This window comes from Brachycentrus maculatus, unplaced genomic scaffold (genome assembly GCF_059751285.1).
Source record: "Brachycentrus maculatus isolate JH-2025_06_01 unplaced genomic scaffold, ASM5975128v1 h1tg000368l, whole genome shotgun sequence".
Classification (NCBI taxonomy): domain Eukaryota; kingdom Metazoa; phylum Arthropoda; class Insecta; order Trichoptera; family Brachycentridae; genus Brachycentrus; species Brachycentrus maculatus.
This window is the reverse complement of record NW_028281117.1, coordinates 160,501-184,189: the sequence shown is the minus strand read 5'-3', so window position 1 is coordinate 184,189 and position 23,689 is coordinate 160,501. Positions and strand designations below refer to the sequence as shown.

The window sequence follows — 23,689 nt, the reverse complement described above, 5'->3', positions numbered from 1 at the left end:
CAGTCACTACACCGCGCTTAGTGTGGTACAACTCCGGAGTTGCCTTCATAGTAAATCACTAAATGAATGATGGATTCACTTTGTTTGACTGCTTGCCATAGATAATGAAATTGTAACACATTGGCTGTGCAGAACCAAACTATTCTAACTCGCATTCCAATGTTTCTGAATAGCTTTTAATGATAATAATATGCAAACATATATAAGAAATGAATTATACTTAGAAACAAAGATGAAATTGGGAGTTGGAACAGTAAATGAGTCACAATACCTGTAGGGCGAGGTGAAGAATCATAAATCCGTAATGTTAAATGTTCGTGATAATAATTCTAAAATATTAGTAAAGAAAATAAACACTCACCTACCATATAATTTACTGTGTGTGTAAAGACTCTTGAACTGCTGAATAAAGTCTGTCCTTAAGTTCATAATAAAATATCAACAAATATTTGGGAATGTAAATCGCTAACGGCTAAAGATAATTTTTGGCACCGAGTCGTAACTTGGCTCTTTACTTCTATGATAAGCGAGGTATAATGTTGAAATTACTCGTTTAGGGTATTCTAGTATTTTAAATACATTTCCAACTTGCTTATAAATCAAAAAAAATGTTTTATCAGATTTATAAGAAAGCAAAAAATGCATACAAAACAGATTTAATTGTGTGTTGAGCAAGTAAAGGATATATGGTGATGAGATTTTAACCTTCATTTAGTGTTTGGAAAATTGATTTTTTACATATTCAGGTATGTGACTCGTAATTATCAATGGGATGGAAAAAAAGACTCGTTAATTCATCCGTTTGAATAATTATGATATTATCGTAATTTATTAGATTGATTCGCTTTATTAACAAAAATACTGAACAAATAATTGGTAATTTGATTATTTAAATTGATTGAACGTATACTTTCAAAATTAGATTGGTGGCACTAGCTAAAAATGTAATAAGATTTCAGAACCTCGAAGTTCTTGTTCCTTAAATCACTCAAATAATTCCGTCATTACTCGTAATGTTCATTCATCTCATAATTTAGGAATAAGGTTCATTGCAAAGTTATATTTTCTTCTATTTGAAAAGTGAGGAATTTCAGAGTGATGAGCTTTACTTAAGACTGACACCGTTCTGTTTTCAATAAGCTATAATTCCTGTTTTATTTCACTCAATAGTGGTTTGAATTTTGGATAACGGGAAATCAGACTCTTATTAAAGTTGTAAGTTGTAACTCTTATTAAGTCCTGATTCCAATAAGCAGCAAGAGTCAAGAGTAACATTGTTCGTCGGACTTTTTAAAAATGGATTAATTTATCTGCATCCAAAGTATTTTATCACATTTCATTTTTACTTATGGCATATTTGTAGAATGAAATAATTCCTACTATAGACGAATCAGTCACTATTTTTATTAAATTTTAGATTATCATTATTTATAGAGCAATTTTCAACCGGATAAAATAGCTAATTTTCAGCCGGACAAAATAGCCTACACATAAGGATAAAAATCTTTGGCATACAACTGGCAAATGTATAGTAAAGTTTAATGAATAATAAAATTACTATAAAACAACTAAATTAAAAGATACTATAGTATGCTTCGAGCATACACCGAAACCTAAGTAAAAATAAGTTGCCTTGATGAAATACATTATTATCGAATAGTGGTTTTAGGTTCAAAAATGTTTTAACCAGAATATTTCAACAATATTATAACAATTTAAGAAAATAAGTTGAGAGTTTAAGTACTAAATGAGCTTATGTTGAAATTACACGGATTGACTCACATTTCGCAATATGCTCACAATTTGTTTTTGGGTCAATTAATTTTGCTCTGAAAAGTAATTATTTCTCGGAATTATCATGACCAATAAAACATTAAAATCTTAATTGATGAATTCAAAAAGGCGTTGTGCAGATAACATAATTTTTACAATTATTATGTCAAGTGATATAATTTTGGGCAGAGAAATTTTGTTACTTGTTTGGATTGTATTTGAATGATCCTACGATTTGTATATAACATATCCTATATAGACAAGCTCCTAGGCTGTGTTCAGGCCGGGAGCAAATAGCGAACCCCGCTATATATGTGCACATGTAGAGAGCTGATTTATTATTTGTATTCCTCCGAGGAAGTGTTTGGGAGTAAATAGAAACACGAAGGTTTGATACTCGCTCCCGGCCATACAGTTCCAATACAATAAGTATATTTGGAAATCTGTCATTTATTAATTTAACTTATGTTTGTGATTACGTGTTCAAGTATTCGACGCCATATTTTACTACAGTAATGATAAAAACGTCCAACTGTCAATGTAAATAATATTTAGCAATTATAAAAAAAAAATAGTTTGAATTGGTATTATAAAGAAATTGTTCAGTTGTAGAGAAATAAAAATTACACAAATTGCATTAATAATAAATGATTAAATTCCATTATAAACACTGAGCGCCCTTGAGGAAGTACTTTACAAAAATGGCGCTTTATAAATCATCCAAAATTATTATTAGAGAAAATGAAATGTCATTTTGTTCAATAGATATTTTAACCGTATATTGGGTTTTCAACACCGGCACAGTATTCAACCTATTAAACACAGGATTTGAAGATAATTTTTGATTCTGAACAAAACGGACTTAATTGAGTATATATATGGAAGAGATTCCATCTAGAAGAAATTGCAAATGGCACATCATTCCGATTACATCCGTAATAATAACTCTTTTGTCGTATCAATGAGCAACATTCATGGAAATATTGACAATATTACTGACCACTCTGGAATACTTTAGAAGGGTAAAACCTAAGAATCGTAAAATCACACACGACAAGCGACATTTCGCCATTTTCAAAAAGGTTATATATTTTTTTATCACTCTTGTCATTACATTTTCACTTAAATACACATATGTGGTTTTCTCCCCTTCTAGTGGAGTGTATAACATAACACGGAAAATATGTTTCTACCCCTGAAACTTGGCAGAATTCAGTTTAATTATTTTTGAAGAACATTTTACATATACAAGAAGTTGAAGTTTCTGCACCTTTTGAACATATGTACCTTGCAAAGCAGAACAGCCATAAGTGAAATAAAAATTTGCTAGTGGAATATTTTGTCCTTAAATATCCTGAAGAAGGACACATTATTACTTGTATTTTCACTTAGTTTGGATGAATTTAGTTAATTTACCTGTAAAATATTACTATGTATACTATGTCCACGTTTTTTTAACTTTGTGTCCATATCCAAATATGTAAAATAATCAAATGAGTTTTTTTTTAAATAACCCGATCTGAGTGATCTTAAATGTCTATTTATATGAATAATTGTACGTGTGTCATTTAAATATTGTGTGTTCAATTCGTAAATTTCTTCTAAAAATATACTTCGATTGCCACGCTCATATTACTCGATGTTAAATAATCTAAAATATTACTTATTTTGGAATAAGGGAATTCAATTTTAACAATGAGAGATATCAAATTATTAATCTTGTAAAAGAAGAAAATTTGGCACTTCAAATTTACAATTTAAAATTAATAAAAAAAAGAACAAATTAGTTTTACAAACACAAATTTTATTTTTTCTCGTCATTTGCGACATGACTTGTTTTCATCACCAAATACTTGACCTACTAACCCGATCAATGGTGACCAAATTATATTTTGCGTTTTGATTATTTATTCCACCTCGGTAGTGGTTAGCATGTTGGCCTAAAGGTCCCGGGCTCGATTCCCAGGGAAGTCAAAATAAATATCAGTGATATTTATTTAAAATCACCCTTGACTGGTACCTGGTATCTGCGGCAAAGGACTGATCATCTCGCCTTGGCGTAATTAGTGATGGAGATAACACTGCACAGCGATGCGGTGACTCGTGCACCGTCGGTTGCAGATTAGAATAATGGAAAGAAGATTATTTAGACGGATTTCAATGCGCAGTATGAACTATTAAGCCATGTTTTAGCCAAAAATTATTACATCCGAATGTCTTGTTCGAGTACCGCCAAATGATCAACCTATCCGTGTTAATCGCACCGCAAACACACTTGTGCAGTGAAGTGTGCCAGAAACGGGTAATGGGTTAGTGAAATTTTAAATACGTATATGTTGAAAAGGGTCCCTATTGAAGTGCCAAGAAGTGTAAGTCTGCCAGCGATACTTTTGGGTTTTCAAGATATCGTCAACAGATCTTTGAATACAGGAAATCTAGTATAAATTGTTTAAGGGCCTCGCAGACGGCAAACTGATGGCTACAGTTTATCAGCCGATCTCTCGGCGGTCATTGTGCTGTCGCCGAGTGAACATCTGGCCACGTTTCAAATGAGACTGAATTTTTTTGAAAAAGTAAGTAAACGGAAATGAAGCAGATAGACCAATCAAAGGCTGATAAGATGGTGAAAATTCTGTAATTTTTCTTTTGGTAGCGATACCAACATCTATTATTTTATTATAACACCGCACTAATTTAATTCTGTTTTAATTTGTCGTAGTACTCCTTGTTTCTTTCTAGCCCCAGCGGTCTTTGAGCCTTTATTCTATGCCATATTGCCAAGTTAAGCTCAGCTCGGGAACTTGATTGAAATACAAAAATCAGCTGATAACGCTATCCACGATTGCTTGGATATTTTTAACGATCAATGATTTTACATGCGTACGCGCAATATTTCATACTTTGTTCAGATTTGGGTAGAGTTTGTTGCGATCAATCGCCCGTGTAAAGAATGTTTAATTTATTCTAATCTGAAAAAACACTTGATTTTGATAATAAAATCAAATCTCGAACCTCATTAATGGTAGCCAAAAGCGGTCACCATTACAGAGACTAACAAAGATTTAATAAGAGTAATTAAAATTCAAGCAATTGTGAATTTTCAAATTTATTGGAAATTTCATAAAGAAAATATGTTGTACTTTTGATGGTTAAACTCTCAGAAATAGAAAAATGACACTAAATAAGATAAATTGAAATTCCCGTTGACAATATTATCTGTCAATGTTTGCTTTTAAATCTGTGTAATGGTTATGGATGTGGTGGGGCCGAAATGGTTGGAAAACTTATGATTTGTGACCATTTCAGAAACCACCGCGATCAGAAATGTTGCGTGGGAACGATATTGATTTTTTGTTAACTAGACTAGTTGAATGAGACCAAAAAGTGAAGTATATAATCCAGACATGATATAGTTTGTAAGTGGAATCCTATAGATAGAATAACTAATTCACGGAAGAATGGAGGAGGGTGTTTGAATGTGGAAATTGCCGATTTATTTGTTCGCTGGTTATAAAATAATGTTAAATGAGTATTTTTATGTAATAAATGTAAATATATGTGGGTAATAGTATGACACGGTCAGTATATTCGATGTAAGCTTCGTATCTTTACTTTACACTTTTAGTTTTATTGTTTGTATATTTCAATAAATTGTTTTGAAATATATCAATTCTTTTTATTATACTCTACTACGATAAGGTGGTATCTACCTTACTCCTTTGCGGAAGCTATGTTCCACTGTATGATGTTTGCTGTTTCTTTTTTACTATTATCAACTACACTCCGGCTGGTTTCTGTGTATAAACAATCAACTATTGTCTGACGCTTAGTGCTAGTTGATGTAGTGTTTGGACATTGCTTTTACTTGCCAAGTTACACACTATGTAAGCAGGTAAAACTAAAGATTTGCCATTTCACTTTCATCAATATCACAAAGTTAATTTCTCGCAGCCGGTGCTCGGAAGCCTTTTCTTCTGCTCTTCGTGTCCACGATGAGTTGCGCTTGCCTCTTCAGAAACCCTCTCGATGGTATTTCTTCTTCTTCATCCGAAGCTGCGCACAAAATAAAATCTCTAATCACACTGTGAAATCAGGATTGTCAAAAAATAAACACGAAAAAATAGTATACTCGGCATCGGGTTTAATTCTACGGAGAAAGGTTTGTCAACAGGGGAGATGAATAACTCGGTTCATTGATACCCATTGTTACAATTATATAAAAAAATTATTACCATCAATATGAAACTTAATTTCAGTCCAAATTGCTCAAATAATAAAAAAAAACTGTTATATTTTTAATGGTGTTATATGGTGGAACTTATCTCAGATATTGCGGAAGTATTGAATGACCCGATGACTCCACAACGTAACCAAGAAATGCTCGCACAGTACAAAACATGTGTACTGTGATTGCATTCTTTTGCCAGTTCTATGCGCATTAGCTCCGATACCTCTTGGATTCATTATCTCAGTTTTCCTCTGATATTGATAGTACCCGTCTACTGTCAGTATCTTTTGACTTAATGAGTATTAGTAAATATTGATAGCACCGCCTGTATGGTTTATAAATATGTGAATTTCCCTCACCAAAAAGTCTGTCAAGTAAACTAACACTCATATGATGAACGGGGAGCATCATCATTTGTTGAAAACGAACACCTTCTCTAATTACTATTGGTTAGTCAAACAAGATCCCTCAGTTGGTCCCTGGATTCTGAAGTTGGGACGGCAGCTGTGAGGTCGAGACTGACCTGTCAAGGTAAAGATCTTCTATCTTTGGCCTCCCCCTGCCACTCTACACCGCAAGTCTCCTGGTTGTCATACTCTCTGACGGTAACATGATTTAAAAAAAAAAATAATAACGATTGTTCCAGAATAGAAGTGGTATTTTTTTCATAAAACCTGTTATAAAATATTACAAAAGATTCCCTAGAAATGGATAATAAGAATAATGGTCATATCCTGGAATGAATTACCAAAATTTGTTAAATAAAGAAAATGAATACTTAACAAAGAGCGCTATACCTGTGGGCTTCCCCTGGGCTCCTGAGGGAGTGCCGGTGCCCCGACTCTTGGTGCGCGGGCCGACTAGCTCTCGATAGGCGGCCGGGAGGGCGGAGCGCTCTTCCGACACCACCTTCTCCATAGGAGGGTTGTCCCGTGTCGTTGTTGTCACCTGGTAAATCAAACCGACATTGTTCATCACATTAAAAAGGCACTGGTCTGAATTAAACATGTAGGGAGTTTCTTAACAACCGATTTCATGTCTCAGTTGGAACTGCAATCTATTGAGAGCTTTGCGAAGTGCAATAGCTTTCCCCCTCACACCTTAGGTGAGAATTATTTGAAATTTATTTTCACCATTTCGGAGATGCCTGAAATAGTATTGCAATTTACACACTTCTAATTTGTGCGGTTAACTTTATTTGACCTATGCTTGATCATTACTCGCTCAAGTAGACATGATAAGGCTAATTCTTGAACATCCGGTACTAGTTCTGGGTTTACACACAAAATTATGGTAATTTATAAATTTTTCATATTGATAAATTGGTTCCGAGTGATGGAACCCCGTGCATTGTATTCAATTGTAACTATAATACTGTTGAATTGTCACCTTGGAGCCGTCAGTATGGCTCGCTATGACGCTGGGTGTTACACTCTCCTCTTTGGCCGGTATTTCCTCGGCTAGCGCACACGCTGCCAGGTATTTCTTTTGAAGAAGCTCGAATATCTCCTCCAGATTGGATGTTTCATCAGTCCAGTCGGGTATCGGAGTATCATCAGCATCCTGTAAAGAATTGAAGTGAAGATTTTGAGTATCCACCAATTTTTTTTATTTTTAATGTTAGTTTTTGCACCACTTGGGAGCTATTTTTACCCAAATATTATTAATTTCAATAGTTGAATGTATTTTAATTGACAATGTATGTAATTCATATTTTCAGGAGATCATTGATTCATAAGTACACAGTATATAAAGTGATGCTTAAAACAGCCAAAGACAGATCATACGCCCTGTAATTGCCCAGACTTCTATATTCCCATGTCACTGAGAAACTTAATCTACTTTTTTTACCTTGTGTTTAACTATTATGTAATATCAATAAAATCTTGTACATACGAGTATTTTCACATGATTATATCTCAAGATAATTTTGAGGATATTAACATAAAATAGCCTCCGAGAAAAAAAGGATTGATGCAATTCGGTCTCCATAACCTAATTTGGGAATTCAATATGCCAAAGTAATAAGCCAATGGACTGTCAGCGATAGGCCATCCTTAGTTTGACAACACTATCCACAAGTACAAAAAGCATTAGTTCTCCGAGTCCCATTGTTGGCGGAGATATTATTGCGCTCACCTCTGGCGCTTGGTGAGAGACTTTCTGGCCAGGTTAAGTGAGCTAAACTACGCTCGCTAATCAGTGAGAGGATTTCTTACTTCCAGCTTCAGACAGCAGTCGTAGAACGATCTCTTAATATCCAGAAGGACATAACAGACTTGTTTCATTTCAGCTTCGTATTGAGTTTTCAATTCTTTTTGATTCTGGATTTCATTTTTAATGTTTTCTATTTCTTCCTGGTTCCTAGAAAAGATAAATAAAATCAGGGGTGTTGGGTGACTGCTAGCTATTAATAAAATGGCACAAAACAAATAACACATTAGAAACTCAACAGCAGTATTAAGGCTGTCTTCATATTTAATCCTTTCATTTTTCATCCTTTGTATTTTATAACAGGTTTTGATTAGCTATTTTGGACTTTATGAACAGTGTTATTACAGTTATTTTTGCCATGTAGATACATTTTCGAAAACCACACCTCTAATATTATAACGCTTAAAGCGTACTCGTAGGTTAGGTCAATTTTATATAGGGCTTAGATTTATTTCTAATGGGACCACCCACCCGAGTGATTAGCAAGCAAAAGTTAAATTACTAAATAAATTCTCCATATTTAGATATTAGAAACCTGTCAAAAGAGACAGATTGGTAATATGACGGGTTAATATGAACATGTTTTCACAAAGGTGAAAAGAGAGAATTCATGATAATATTTCTTACTCTTCCTTATCTTTGACTTGTGCAAACTTGTATGCCTCAATTTCAGCAACCATAATGTTTTGGTCGCTCTCCAATCGTTTTTTCTCTTCCTCAGTTGTATTCTTTAAGTACACCAGCCTCTCGGTTGTTGTCTGCTGGGCTTTAAACCTGTCAAATACACACTCGGGATCACTGACACCTGTTCAAAAAAAAAACATAACCAAATATAATTACAACCAAAAGTTACGTCACAAAATTAGTAAAAATTCGAGCTACGCATCTGACTTTATCTTACCCTTCTCAAGCTGAGATAGTGCATAGGGCACCGAATCATATTATTTTTTCTTACCGTGCATAGGACACTGCATCGTATAGACACAGTATTATCTTCATCGTTACTAACATGAAGGCAAGTTGATCTCTCCTGCGCTTCAGGGACCAGTCCAGGGTAATATCAATTAAAATTAGAGTTTTAAATCACTAATATTTATTTTTACCCCCCCACCCCTGGGAATCAAGCCCGGGACCTCCAGCACGGTAGCTAAACACGCTAATCATTACAACATAGAGGCTGACATTATATTAAGGCGGCGTTAACTAGATTATTCATTACGTGAAGAGAAGTTAATCAGTCCTGCACTCTACATCGAATGGGGTGTGGAATCTATATGAAGGAATACAGCTATGGGGAAGAGGGTGAATGGAAAGGAATAATAGGTAGGACAAGGAGAATACCAGTAGTGGCTAGGGCAATCAAGGATTCATACCCGTACTGGTATGAGGTTATACCACTTGGATACTGCTAAAGTGTACAAGTCCCTTGAGGAGACCAGCATTTCTTCTTCTTCTTACCGTTATTCGAAGCCAATCACGCATAAGGCATCACATCAGATGGATACAATGTTTTCTCAATCATTAATTATATGAAAAAAAGGCGATCAGTCTTGCACGTTAGGTACAACTAGTCTGGGTAATGTTAAATTAGTACATATCAATATATCATATCAGTCGCCACTGCCCTTAGAAATGTTACACGAGTTACAAATAGAAGTTACCGGTGGTCTTCATTAGCTTCCGGAAGACTTCATCCATGTTATATCCCCCGACCTGTGATCCACTTTCTTCGTCAACAGTGGCCAGTTCCACGGATCCCACGGAGTCTTGCTGGAGCAGAGTCGGTCGAGCTGAAATCATTTATGGTATAAATAGAACACTTTAGGATACAGTTTATAGGTTCGCCCATCACTTATTCGGCCAACTAGTTGACCACTGAATATCAACTACTTGACCAGTTTTCAAACTGACTGATTGACCGACTATTTTTGAGGAAATTTTCACAGAGAGAAAATAAATTTTCTTTGGCCAGAACAACCAGAATTATTACCTTTTTTACATTATAATTTCCTGGCTGCTATCCGCACCCAGATGTTGTAAAGGGCACCAAATCAAACTTATATTGTGTTAACCCAATCTTTAATTATATGAAAGCAGAGTAATCAGTCATGCCGCCGGAGTTTTGAGGAGGATATATGTGGTAGGATTAAGATGACGTAAGTGAGGGAGTGATGAATAGTAATGCTATATGAGAAAGGAAATATAGACTGATTAGGAGGTAGAAAAAGGGAATAGCAGCAATGGCGAGGGTACTTGGGGTTGCATGCCCGTACTCGTACTAGCTTATGTGGGTTGTACACTGCTAATATGTACTTTATAGTATGTACAACATTGGTGGTAAAGAATATAAACAGAAATAAATAAATGTCGCATTTAGCTACTCATCATCTTGATATTATTTTATTTTAGTAAAGGCTTACTATTGAATATTTGTTTTAAATATTCTCCCTCAAATAAACCAATGGCTATAAATGCTGAACATTTCACCCGTGACTCGAGTGACAAATAATAATAGAAGATCAGACCTTGGGGGAAGATCCTCCGCTCGAGGCGGTCTAGCTCGGCGCGCCGGTCGGCGAGGCGGCGGCGGGCCACGGCCAGGCGAGCCTCCCGCTCCGCGCCCGCGCCGGCGCAGCGCTGCTCCTCCGCCGCCAGCGCCGCCATGGCCGAGTCGCGCATCTGCATGGCTGAGCTGTTCACCTCCTGCCGGCAACCACCAACCGCCAAACAACCGAACAAGCATTGTTAAGAAAGTGGTAAATAAGTATGTTTGACTACCACAGATATGATCACGGGTTTGATTCCAGAAGGGGTTAAAATAAATAAGTAAATTTTGTCACTTAGTATACCTTGAACTTGTACCAGAGGCACAGAACTAACTACCTTGCTGCAAATTAAGGTAATACTGCATTGATAAAAAGCAGAGCCCCACAAGCCATAGTGCCGATATATTATATTTGGCAAAATATGTCCCCTGTTCAGTTAGATATTCAATAAATTCAATACATTACAGGCAAAGTGTAAATGTACCTCAGTTCTAAATATTTTCTAATTGAATACCTGCAATTTCAAGATTCTTTATTTATAAGGTTAATGGAGTTATGAATATGGATGTCAGGTCTTCAGAACCTATACCCAGCATGGATGACTTTAAATGCTGTGGAAAATTCACCACATTACTTATATTTTACAAAGTTGCATACCTGCAATTTGTTTATTTCTTCATTTTGTTGCCTTATTGTCTCTTCAACTTTGGAAAGAGCACTTTCAAACTTCACCGAATCATTTAGAAGCGAATATCTAAAAATAACAAAAAACGTTCCATTATCATAATCTAATTATATAATAATACACCATTGACCATAACATGAACAAAATGGCATTAATTCCAATAAATCTGAGTAAGTATCCAAATAACATTTTAGATATAGAAATGAAACGACACAGAAGTTTAAAAGTGCTAATTATTTCTTGGGTATGGATTCCTGTTTTTGTATTTTATTGAAAAAAGTAGTATTACAAAGCTAATAAATATGTGATGAATACTGAATTAGACACAAATGAAAGAGAAAGATAAAAAATATAAATTTAATATAAAAATTAAATGGTTTAGTTGTGTATTGTATAAAGTCATGTTTTTATTGACTCAAAATAATAGCATCGAGTTAAGACCGTGTCGATTCTAGGTGATGCCCTATGTCACTTGGTGACAAGAGCCAAAAGTAGTTTTATTGATCTATATTGGGTAGTTATTCATCTGCATCCGTGGCGCAGTGATTAACGTGCTTGGCCATCTGGAGGGTTAAAATAAATAAAAGAGATATTTCACCATAACATTTATTTGCTATTTTATCTGAAGCGATAAAGTTAACATTGAGTCAGTCTGATGCAGTGATCTATGCACCATTAGTACCGAAAAGGTCAAAGGAAGAAACAATGAGAATTATTATACCTGATCCCTGTATATTTCTTTCTGATGTGTTCAGCTTCCATCCACTGGACCATAATTCGGTGAATATCATTTTCCAATTGTGCGATCGTCTAAAAATAGTTTAATCAAATGACAAATCTCTAGGAACAAATCCTGTTTTCAATCCTAATTTTTTTTTTTCTTAGATACACTTTTACTAAAATAAAATAATACCTTCTTGGACGGTTGCTCAGATTTCTTTTTGTCCAAAGTGATTTTGGTTCTCTCTGTAGACAGTTTATGGAACTCGGCTTGTAGTTTCTCCAACGCGGCTTTCTTCTTCCTCTTCTTGAAAACAAAGATGTCGAGTTGCTTGTGGAGGTCGATCACTTTCAAATCCAGTATTTGCTTCAACTATCAAAATATATAATTAACGGTTAACCTTTTTTTTTTAATTAAAAACAGTAAGAAAAACTTGTAATGTAATAAAATGTATCAAACCTGATCATGATCCTTATGGGCCACAGAACCAAGTTCGTGGAGATATTTGGCGAGTCGAAATTCTTTCTCCCCTCCCAGTTCTCTCTTCGCTCTACTAAACTCTTCAGTTAGCAATTTAGTCTCCTTCTTCAGTCTATTGATCTTCTCGCCATTGATCTTTGTTTCTGTGTCTGTCTCTTCACAAAAAGCTTTCTTTTGACCCTCTAGAAATAAATAGAAGGAATATTCACAATTTACTAACAGGTTTGGAATGGAGAGCGGGAAATTGAAATATCACTCAGATATGTAAGGTTTTTGTAGATAAAATTCTCAGACAAGATTTGGAATGCTCTGTAACAAGATATTGAAGTATGCTTTAGTATGTTAAATTCTACAAAACAACAGAAAAACACCAACAACAAAAATTTACATAGGTGTCAAACCCACAGGTATTGTTCAAACTAATCAGCTATCTAACATTCAATCCACTTTCGGTAAGGGTAGAGGTAGATAGGATAGGTAGCCAAGCTATTCGCTCTTTGCAGAAATGTTTTGCTTTGTTAATTCTGTAGGTACAAGGTAATAAATTATAAATCCAGAATTCATAGTACATAAAAATTGGTAAATTTAAATCACTGTAAGTGTAGCCCATTATGTAGGATATCAAAAATACCTAAAGTGCAGAACTGATCGCCTTGCCACGTTGAAATTGACTACAAGATAATGCTCTGCCTTAAGCACTGAGGGACTACAAGTACAACAAGTGCTTTGCAAAACAGATATTACATGATGTACATATAAATAATTACTAACCTGACAGTTGAATTTTCTTTTTTAGTTCAAAAATTTGCTTGTTTATTGAAGCCAGGTTTTTCTCGGCCTCTGCGCCAAGAGATTGTTTTTGAAAACAAGACATTTCAATTTCATAAATAATAAATTCTCTCTATTTTTAAGTTTTAAAAGAGAAATAAAACAGCAACATTCAAAATATTACATACATTTTATTACACATATTTTACAGACTGTTGATTCCATTAATTCAGTTATTGATAAAACATTATGGTAAACAAGGTAAATATCAAAGAAAGAAAAACTTATGCAAAGAATATCGGAAATATATAATACATCCGTAAAAATTATTTTACACTAATAAAATTAACGCATGCTAGTTTATAAATAATAAAAATAAAATAGTACATACATTATAATACATAATCATCAGTTTTTTCTTCTCTTTATTATTTTCTGACATCTGTGAGAGATTCCATGTCTCATTATAATTCGAAAGATTATTGTTACCAAAAGATGGCGTTAGTAACAGCTACTATTATATTGTTTTCATCGGTAATTTAAATATAAAAATTATAGTAATAATAAATATTATAATACACATCAAAAAATCCATTAATACATTGAGAATAAAATAAAACACTGCAATTTTCACATTGCCAAGAGAAAAAAAACATAATTCGTCATTTTGAATAAGCAAAATATTTATGTTCTAATAAAACAATGTTGGTGTCAAAAACACGTTGTTACCAAATACAAATTTTAAGATTCCATTTTAATATTTTGATACCAATACGAATAATTAAATTGATCTCAATCATTTGACAACACTTTGAAGTATAGCCAAAGAGCCATCTGTGTACCGCAAATTGTATCTTTGCTAAAAGCGACAACGCTGCTAGCCGGTGGTTCTGTGCTTCTGCGACTGACATCAACATTCCTCAACGTATATTGTTAAAGTAGTCCTAAACTTTTTCTCACGTACGATTCCTAAAAATTTTGAAACTAAGCGCACTTTTAAAAACATGTATTTCTGTAGGAAAATTTTGAATCTACAGGAATTACTAAATATTTTTGGTTAATGACATTATGAAATTAACAAAAAGCTCATTTGTTAATACGGAGCGGAGTAATTTTTGAGCGGCCATTTTGATTTTATGCACTAGTTTATTTTTATGAACAAAGCCATCAGATGCGAGCAGGACGCGAGTGCGCATGTGGCGGGAGCTTTTCGCTTATGTTTACGACGAAACTTTTTTTTAGTTTTGAAAACATAATGCATGTTTCGGTTGAAAAGTTTAGTTAAAGTGTTGAAAAACCAAAATGAAGTGTTTGTTTCTCGATTTAATACCATAAAGTGATTGAAATAGTGCGAAAAGGTGATTTTAAGCGAAGGATAAATGTGAGAAATCCCCATGTGTGAGTGAGATATTACAATGTGGTCCAGAAACTTTGTACCGGATTATGGGATTATGTTTCGCTACTTCTGCTTCGGACTACTGCTGTTCCTGACGACGGTCGATCCGGCTGCAGGTATTTATCCACCCTCGACTGGTACTTATGTCCGTTTTTCCCTCGGGTTGTCGAAGGCGACGTAGAAAGCTCGAAGCTTCGACCACTTGACGAAAGTAGCAACAAGTTTACGCAGTGATTTCAACGCCCGACACACGAAACTTTAAAACTTCCTGCAAGACGACTCCGCTATATTTTTCTAGCGAAAAAACGTCTTAGCGTAGAAAGCGTGGGAATTGTTTTGTTTCGACGCGATTAATTACTACTTTAAGCTCGCATTCGCTAATGTGTCGTAATGATTCCTTATTCAATTTGACGGCGCCGTGTAGTTTTTTAATTAAAATTAATTACGATCGAGTCTGCTCTATTTCTCGCAAACTTTGACATGTTGCTCGAAGGAGAGACAAATAAACGTTATGTTCATCCGTTCTTGTTTGATTAATAATCCAGGGAAGGGATTCATAATCTTCATGGCATGATCAGTTCACCAAATTCTCGAATGTAGAGATGTCAGGAGTCGGGACAATCGGCGTGTGCGTATTGTATGTGTGCGGAAGAAGCGAAGCTGTGTGCTGAGATAAATTCATACAGTATGCTGTTCCATTCTCCTCTACTCCTGCCGACTTACCTTAACTTTGTAGCTCTGGTCAACACGCTTTACAATCCTCGCACATCGCTATAGTCATATGTTTACTTGGAAAATTAATTTTGGATGTATCTATTTTGCAACAATAATCTAAAATGCGCAATTGCAATACCAATTAAACAGCAACAAAAAAAAACCTTTCGTCAACAACATTTATAACTGTTTTTAAATTCCAACCACTCAAAAGTTATTTTGAAAATGTATCATTCTAAATTATATTGATATCCAGGTATTCTGATGGAATACCTGTATACCAATAGATTCATTTGAATAATTCCATGCGCTTGTTTCCAACTCCAACGTATGTGCAGGAAAATAGTTTCAAATATTCAATCTCCATAATGGCCGCCGGACTAAATACAATGTGGACACTATACCTCGTCCACTCACAAATAATGTTTTACTAGGAAAGACGATGATTTTTGTTTCTAACTTTTTATTATATTGTATCTTATGTTTGTACATCCATCCCCTATTGGCATTTGCAATTAAGGTGTTATATTGTGCAATAAACATACTTTTTATATTATTCCAGTCAATTATAAATGACCGAACGTGCAGACAAGCTGGAATTGTATTATTTTAGATCAAACAAAAAATACACTACCGTTCATTGGGGGTTAGATGGGGCGTCTAGGACGTCTAGAGCCCCCCTGAATTCTGGTCGTGTCAAATGTATGGATGTACAGAAAGTTAGTAGTGTATGTCGGGACAGTTGAGTGTGGCTAGTCATCGTCTCTGACTACCACTTCGGGGAACAGGCGCGATGATAGTAGTAGTGGAATAAACAACCCAACGTGACATACGATAGTACAGCTTTGAGTCGCAGAAACTTCGTGATAATATTATTCTTTCTCTGTGAACGAGGTATAGTTGCTGAAACATGTTTGATTAAATTAACCGTCATTCGACAATGGTCTTTATTGTGAGGCTGGAAGGTTCGTATTTGCATAACCGAATTTGGAGTCCATTTATAGAAGATAAGATCTGTGTCCAAAGCCAGGTGTCTGCAATCCGCAATATTGAATCAAAATGTAAATTAATGTACATATTCACAAACAAGATAAAGCTGAGCTTGCGAAAACTCGCGCATATACGAGTATATTTTTTCTCTGACCTCTTCTCTCATTTGTTTTTTTTTTTTATTCTTTTACTTAAAAAAATGGTTTACTTAAGTTAAGGCGTTACTTTAGTTTCAAGTCATTATTTTTGTTCATAAGTTTTGTAAATAATGATTTATTTTATTTTATTTTAAATATGCATTCACGGGATCCTGAGGGGTGGGGGCGAAGTTTCGGTCTCTGTCCATACATCCTCCCCCCCCCCCTCATTCATCTGCATAGAGTTTTTATTCCTTAAGAATATTTTGAAATTTTTCCTCTATGCGCAGCTGACAAAGAGTCCCCCGGGACTTTATAACTGCTGCAGGTGGATGGTGGGTTTAGATTTTTTAAATCCCTGCGGGGAAAGGCGTGATGGTTAACCAGTTAAGTAATTTTGAAATTATACTTGATTTGATAATATTTCAACCGGAAATCGATCTTCTGTCATGGTAGCTTGACTACTTCACTATAGAGATCGACCAAATCATATTGGTTATATAATATTATTGTTTATCCATCTGCAGGCCGTTTCCCAATCGAAGTTACAAGTGCTTGTAGTGAAATCGATATTGTTTTCCAGTCTGTACTTATTTGAATGATGTATTTTTTCATTGGCCTTTTGGCTTTTAACGGATTTCCCAATGAACGTATTTAATCGATTCTGTACTTTTACATTTCTTATTGCTCATTACGTGGACTGATGTACTTTCATTCAAAAACGTATGTTTTAGAGACATGCAAATCTGTTCAATAACCGTTTTATTTTTCTTTAATTTTTTACGCCTTCCGGGAACATATCGGTTCGCTTTGTCCACTAGAATCGCCAACAACACAACTAGCATACGTGCTTTGAAATTCCGAAATGGGAATAAACTAATAGTTTCTTTTTCATAATCTATTTATTTATTTTAAAAGTATTACAATGTAAATTGCAATCGAAATATTTCACCTCTATATACTAACTAACTAACCATAACGCCATTTCCCCGCATGGGTAAGTAGAGAGGATAGAACGCCACACCACTCTGTGTTTTCAAATATTCTTCGCCTATTCCATATTCATGGATATCCACATACATACCAGCCGATTATCCTGAACTGCCCCCTCTCATGTATTCTAAAGTACTCGATCATGCCAAGTTTTCCTCGTGCTTCCTCCACTTCTGTTTCCATTCTCTATATATATATATATATATATATGAAACAAAATATGTTACTGCAATGTCATTGTATTAATTTCGGAATCTCGAAGTAATGAGACCCTTTCCCGAACAGAATACTTAATTACACAAGCTGAAGGCGTACCGAATTTACGCAAAATTGCAATCAACTAATCAAGTAAGTTAAATAACCACTGTTCTTTAAACTTTTCTGCTTTATTTAAGCTGTCGCATTAGACATTGAATTGACACAATGATTATCAACAATTTCTGTAAAGAAAAACAGCTAATAATATATGTGAAAAATACCTGTTGTTGAGATTGGAAGTGTAGCTCACTAAAAATGGATCGAATTCTGTTGCTGGCTCTGAGAGTTCTACCCTGATGCGAGTACGATAATTTACCTTTAATATAACCATTTAAATTCTGAGTTTAAACCAGTTATATTAATACTACGTAAGTAATAAAGAAAAATAATCGTTTCCTCTATTTTAATATTAGCCAGCGTCCTCCAGTGTATTCTGATTTTATGTATTTGTGTGAATGTTTTCAGTAAAAACTGACGTTATGCATTTTTATATATTGTATTACAAAATTGCAGTACCTAATAATATGTCAATAATTGCAAATAATAAATAAAGTTCCTATCATAAATTCATTATCTTTTTTTACGTAGATTCTTTTCATGTAATGTTGAGATATCTTTAAAAAAATATATTTTCCGACCAGTGTTACTTTACCGCGCGTTCAGTACAAAAACATGTACCGAAAAATGAAGGTGCAATTTTTTTATTCAATAAAAATTGGGTAGGGTTATTATTATTGTTACCTCATTGTGATCTTTATGACACGTTTATGACATCCGTCGCCCGTCAATCATAAACCAAATCGCCCGTCTGATGACGTAAAACATAACGCCGTGTACCAGGAGCGCAGAATGTCACGGGAGGTACGCAGTACGCAGCCAGTACGTACACTTCGTCTCCCGCCATACGGAATACGGAGCATGCTCGTTCCTCGGTTCTCACGCCCGCGCGCGCCACTTTTGTACTTGGAGCACGGTGCACCGTCCGCGTGTGTGTGTGTGTGTGTGTGCACGAAGTACGTACACGGTGTGTCCCTGTGTGCGGCGGAGATGTAAAAGGAGAGGGGATGCATTTCTCCAGGGTTGTCACATTATAACGTATGCTATAATATACATACTTGGTACTGGGAAAAATAATTTGGGTGACTAGCTGGGTGTTACCTAGTTCGTGTCTTTTTTGCTTTCCCATATTTGATCTTGGAGTTTGTTAGAACGTTTTCGTTGCTTTAACTTTACAAATGTGTTTCATAAATTACTGAAGAACTAAGGCGGGAACAACACTACAATTTTTCTATTGGTTGTTTACTCAGTATTGCTAATATGGATGAAGCAAGAGTCGATAGATATGTTGTTGATTTACTAGAAAGAAAAAATACCCGGTTCGTTCCTTCCACAGTTGTCATCTACGCACATTTGGTTTCACCTTTTCATTGAATATGTAGCCTTATAACATATTGTAGAAATATTTCAAATCTCCATAACTCATTATGCTAGCAGAAAATTGTCGAAAACGTGGATTTGGAAATTACGCAATAATAATTGTAAATTTATTTGCACCAGAGCTCACTTTTTGCTGCTTCGGACAATCTACGTATGAGATTTCATGTTATGGACAACTTTTTTTCTTCAATATGATTTACCACGACGTTTAATTTTCCAATAATCTGCGCGAGGCACTCCTGTCTCTCGTCTCGGGCTGTTTGGGGGGTTCAGAGGCGGGGAGGGCTGCCTTCTCCCACGCGGCCGGGCGGCCCATCGCCTGTCGCGCACCTCCTCGGCAACCTGCGCTCCTGGTAGCTCGCCGGGCTGCGAGCGCTGACGTAACGGAAAGGGAGGGATGCAAATAGGCGCGCGCGATAAGCCGCCATCTTGTGGAGATAGATAATTCTGATTTAAATTATATATTACATTCAAAAGCGCGTATTCGCAATTGCCTTTAAAATTTGATATGGTAACGAAAAGTCCACTAAAAACATAATAGGTTTACCATAAGAAGATTTGAATCATAATTTACATTCGTGCTTGCTTACCTATGGAATATTTAATGAATTATCAGGTCTATTTGTTTTTTTATTGCTCATTTCAAGTTTTGCGCTACTTTACGCGTGACTAGAACGTAATTTTATGAGTTTATGCAAATTTTCAGAAAGTTTATAAAGTTCTTAATCGTGAAAAAATACGTCTTCATAAAAATATACCTCCACCTCTCCCGACAATCTAAGATCTTGAGTGTTTCCGCCAAGGAAGACCCTGTTGCACTCTCGACTTGGTCGCTCTAACGAACAGGGCACCTGCCTCTCCATCTTCGGCTCTTTGCGTACAAGGTTTTCCAGACTGTCCTCTCTTCTGGCCAGATTACTGAATTACTATTGAACTTGTGAAAATGGATGCACATTGGCAGACTTTTTGCCGTAAAGTACTATAATATCTTCCAACCAACCAAAACTAGTATGAAAATAGTCAAGGTTTATAGGTTTTTAAAGCTGTTTGTAGTTGAACAAATTCAACTTAATTACATCATTGCAGATGTGAGATATAATAGGAAAAAGCAAAGAAATGTTTGAGAGAGAGAAAATAATTCATGGAATGGATGATATGATGAACAGTACGGGTTCGAATGAAAGTATTTCTCGACATGTTGTGTTGACGTCAACACGAATTAAAGATTGCAGTCCAAGTGCTCTGGATCGTTTCGTAGATAGCCGAACCTTCATTTTGGTACAGCCGACTGTCGCGTATACCTACGCCTTGTTACAAATGATAATATTGTCCAAGTTAGAGTAATGCTGCACTATTCAACAACACAATAATAAATTGCCTCCTAAATGTCGTGCACACATTTCATGAGAACTAAAGGCGTTGCCAAACGAGAAATAGGTAGTGTATAGAAAAGCGTTCGCTGTTTTTGTATTTCTATGTACCTTTCTCCGCTTTCAAACGGGCGCATAATATATCAGTCTGGAGCTAATACAAAGATGGTACAACTCACTTACTATTTAGATAGTTGCAAGAATTTGGCTGAATGCTTTCATCTCATTCGTCAAAATTGAATAGAAATTGTCTTTTTACCGTTAAGCTAAGTCGAATAACGAAATCGTCGCTTTTGCTCTTTTAACTAAATTCAGATGATAATATACCTATTTCCCTTTTTTATGGAAAATAGTTTTAATGCTTATCTATGTAAAAAATGTTATTATTGAGATTTTTGTGTTTATTCAAAACTACCCGTTTGAATGAAATTAATGCACACTGGGGATATGAGGTCACGTCACACAAGATTTATCGCCTTGATTATGATTTAAGATGAAGAAGACAACGTCTATAAAAGTTGCACGAAAAAACAACATTGCTTCAAACCTTGGCTTGAATGCCAATTTTTTTAATTTAAAAATATTTGAGTAAAAACGATGCCTAAAAGTATGTACATAGTTTGTTATAACATAAATATTTTTTAAACATAGCAAAAAAGTTTACGTGTTGCAATTATAGGCGTTTTTTTTATATTCTCGAAATGAAGACATTCAATCCATCCACAAAAACTTGTTACAAAATAATAATTTCACTTTATGACACGCCCATTGCACGTATTTCCACCATGCCCGCTACCGGGAGAGCATAACAGAATAGTGGTAAATTCGAGATATTTATATTCGTGTAGGCGGTCTTCGTGTGGTGGGTAATTTGTTTTGATTTACCGTGAGCTTCGGAATCCGCGCTAACAATGAATCCATGAACCGATTATACAAGCATTTTCCCAATTTATCGTTGAAATAACATTATTTCTTATCATGTATAATTAATTCGGCGGTCTTGTAAAAAAAACTTAAAAAAGTACAATACAAATTTTTAACTGGCAGTTATATAAAAAAAATAAAAGCCCGATCATATTATTCTGTCTTGTGTTTTTTTTTCTCGGAGGATTATTTTTATCATATCATACTTTTAATAGTATCGGTGTTTTTTCCTAATTATGTTGTGTAGTTCCGTGCATATAAAATCAGCGGGTAATTATTTGCTATCAGGTACATCACAGAACAAAAGGAATTATGTAGATTTTTGAACGATTGCGGAGCAGTGTTTCACACGGAAACCTACTAGTTCCAACACGCCCCATGTTATTGTAATAGTGTTATTTTTCCTGTTGTATGTGAAACGCGTCTGAAATTTTGATCACATTCATTAACCCGGCTAATTATGAATTAAGTTATTAAACTTAATGAGCTAACTTATTTGCTTTTACAATTTTATAATACAAGCCAAAAAAGGGTTTAAAATCTAGTATAACATGTATGTTATATTTAAGTACATAGGTACAATTTTTATTTTCATATTGAGTATTGTACTTTATTAATTATCATAAATTAAGTTATGATATTGTCAATATTGTCCGAATCGATCCTTCGATGCTTTGTAAACGAAAGCTTTAGTATTGCATAACCCGCCGACTCGCTGACCAGTTTCTGACTCGAGATCGGCACATGTCGGTGCAGCTACCTGCGATTCGGTTGCAATCTAGATTACTAACAATTAAGTACAACCTTTTGAACAATGCGTGACTCGATAATGTAGACAGTGATGCAAACCGAACCTAACATTACTGCTTGGCAGTCTGACTTTCGCGGGAACCGAAAAACGTATATCCAAGTTTATTTGATTTTATTTAAGTACGTAAGTACTCGTATTTAGATTAATGTACCAGATGGTGCCGTTAAAAACTTAAGAAAAAGATTTTTTATGGTAAGTATTTGCCACCCATCTGAGATTCTTCTGCGTTTTTTAAAGACTTTAATTAGTTTCACTAAGGGTTATTATCCCAAACTTATACCGATTCCTCTTCATTCAATAGATTTGAAATTTTGCATAATTACCTATTTTTACTTGAAATGTCTTAAAAAAACTATTTTTTCTTCGGATTGGAGTAGAGACAAACATTGTAATAGCCCAATTCCAAATTTCTGTATATCTTAAAGTGTCAAACATGCAGGCTTACCAACCTAATCATAGTTTTTAGTTTAATATTGTTAAAAACTAAGTTATGTTATAAATAGTTACGATACTAAAAAGTCGAAATGATAATTTGTTCTTTAGACTCTTGAAAATAAAATATAAACAAAAAAAACTCACTGATAAGTAGATAATTTAAAGACATTATTTTCGCTTTGGGTAAAGAACTCACAGAACCGGCTCGGCTCTGAATTGTAAAGACATTTATATCTCATGATTAAATGAGCCTACTATGCTAATCTTCCTATAAAGCATTTTAATTGAGTTTCCTAGCTTAAAACTACTGCTTCGGTATCTTTTAACTTTATTCCTAATTTATTGCAAGAACATAATTTTAATTTGTAACCCTCTCGATGTCTACTAAAAAATAACCAGAAATTCACATCTGCATTTTTTAATGATTCTTTTGTTTAGTCTTGTGTAATTTTTTTAATCTTTTTATTTAACCCCACAAAAAGATGTTTAATGATATCTTAACAAAGACGGATAAGACATTGATTGGAATACAGAAGACTGGGTATTTACCCAGTCTTCTACATTCCCAACTCGGTGCTTCTTCATCTATATTTAGATAACGATTTTAAAAATCACTGACCGGTTTGGACCAATAACCTGTTATTTTTGCCTTTTTTTAAAGACCTTTCTCTATAAATTTTCCAATGTACTTTATTTACTTATACTGCATTTCTCATGTACCTACATACATATTTCCATTACCTAACATAAAAATAGGTACTCGCAAACGAGTTATGGCATAAGAAACCTACTAGGGATTGTGAGGACTA

At 34.8% G+C, this 23,689-nt stretch overlaps 2 protein-coding genes across 5 annotated transcripts in view; one reads left to right on the top strand and one right to left on the bottom strand.

Annotated features, from left to right (window-relative positions):
- Positions 1 to 5,692: 5,692 nt before the first annotated feature.
- Positions 5,693 to 13,573, bottom strand: CCDC151 (Coiled-coil domain containing protein 151). Its single transcript, XM_088269959.1, has 12 exons — positions 13,419 to 13,573; positions 12,627 to 12,829; positions 12,360 to 12,539; positions 12,168 to 12,256; positions 11,419 to 11,515; positions 10,741 to 10,918; positions 9,877 to 10,005; positions 8,843 to 9,020; positions 8,221 to 8,365; positions 7,391 to 7,564; positions 6,799 to 6,949; positions 5,693 to 5,826 (listed from the first exon to the last, which is right to left on the bottom strand). Exons 1-12 carry the CDS (start codon positions 13,519 to 13,521, stop codon positions 5,711 to 5,713), a joined length of 1,743 nt encoding a protein of 580 aa, XP_088126085.1. The 5' UTR covers positions 13,522 to 13,573; the 3' UTR covers positions 5,693 to 5,710.
- Positions 13,574 to 14,313: 740 nt separating this feature from the next.
- N (neurogenic locus Notch protein) overlaps positions 14,314 to 23,689 on the top strand; it is a 101,466-nt gene continuing 92,090 nt past the window's right edge. For 3 of the 4 annotated variants that reach the window (XM_088269958.1, XM_088269957.1, XM_088269956.1), the window contains exon 1: positions 14,315 to 14,927. In XM_088269958.1, coding sequence (XP_088126084.1) covers positions 14,831 to 14,927 — 97 coding nt within the window. In that variant the 5' untranslated portion in view covers positions 14,315 to 14,830. Of the gene's footprint in view, positions 14,928 to 23,689 lie in introns of all 4 variants that reach the window. The other variant, XM_088269955.1, reaches the window with a different exon arrangement.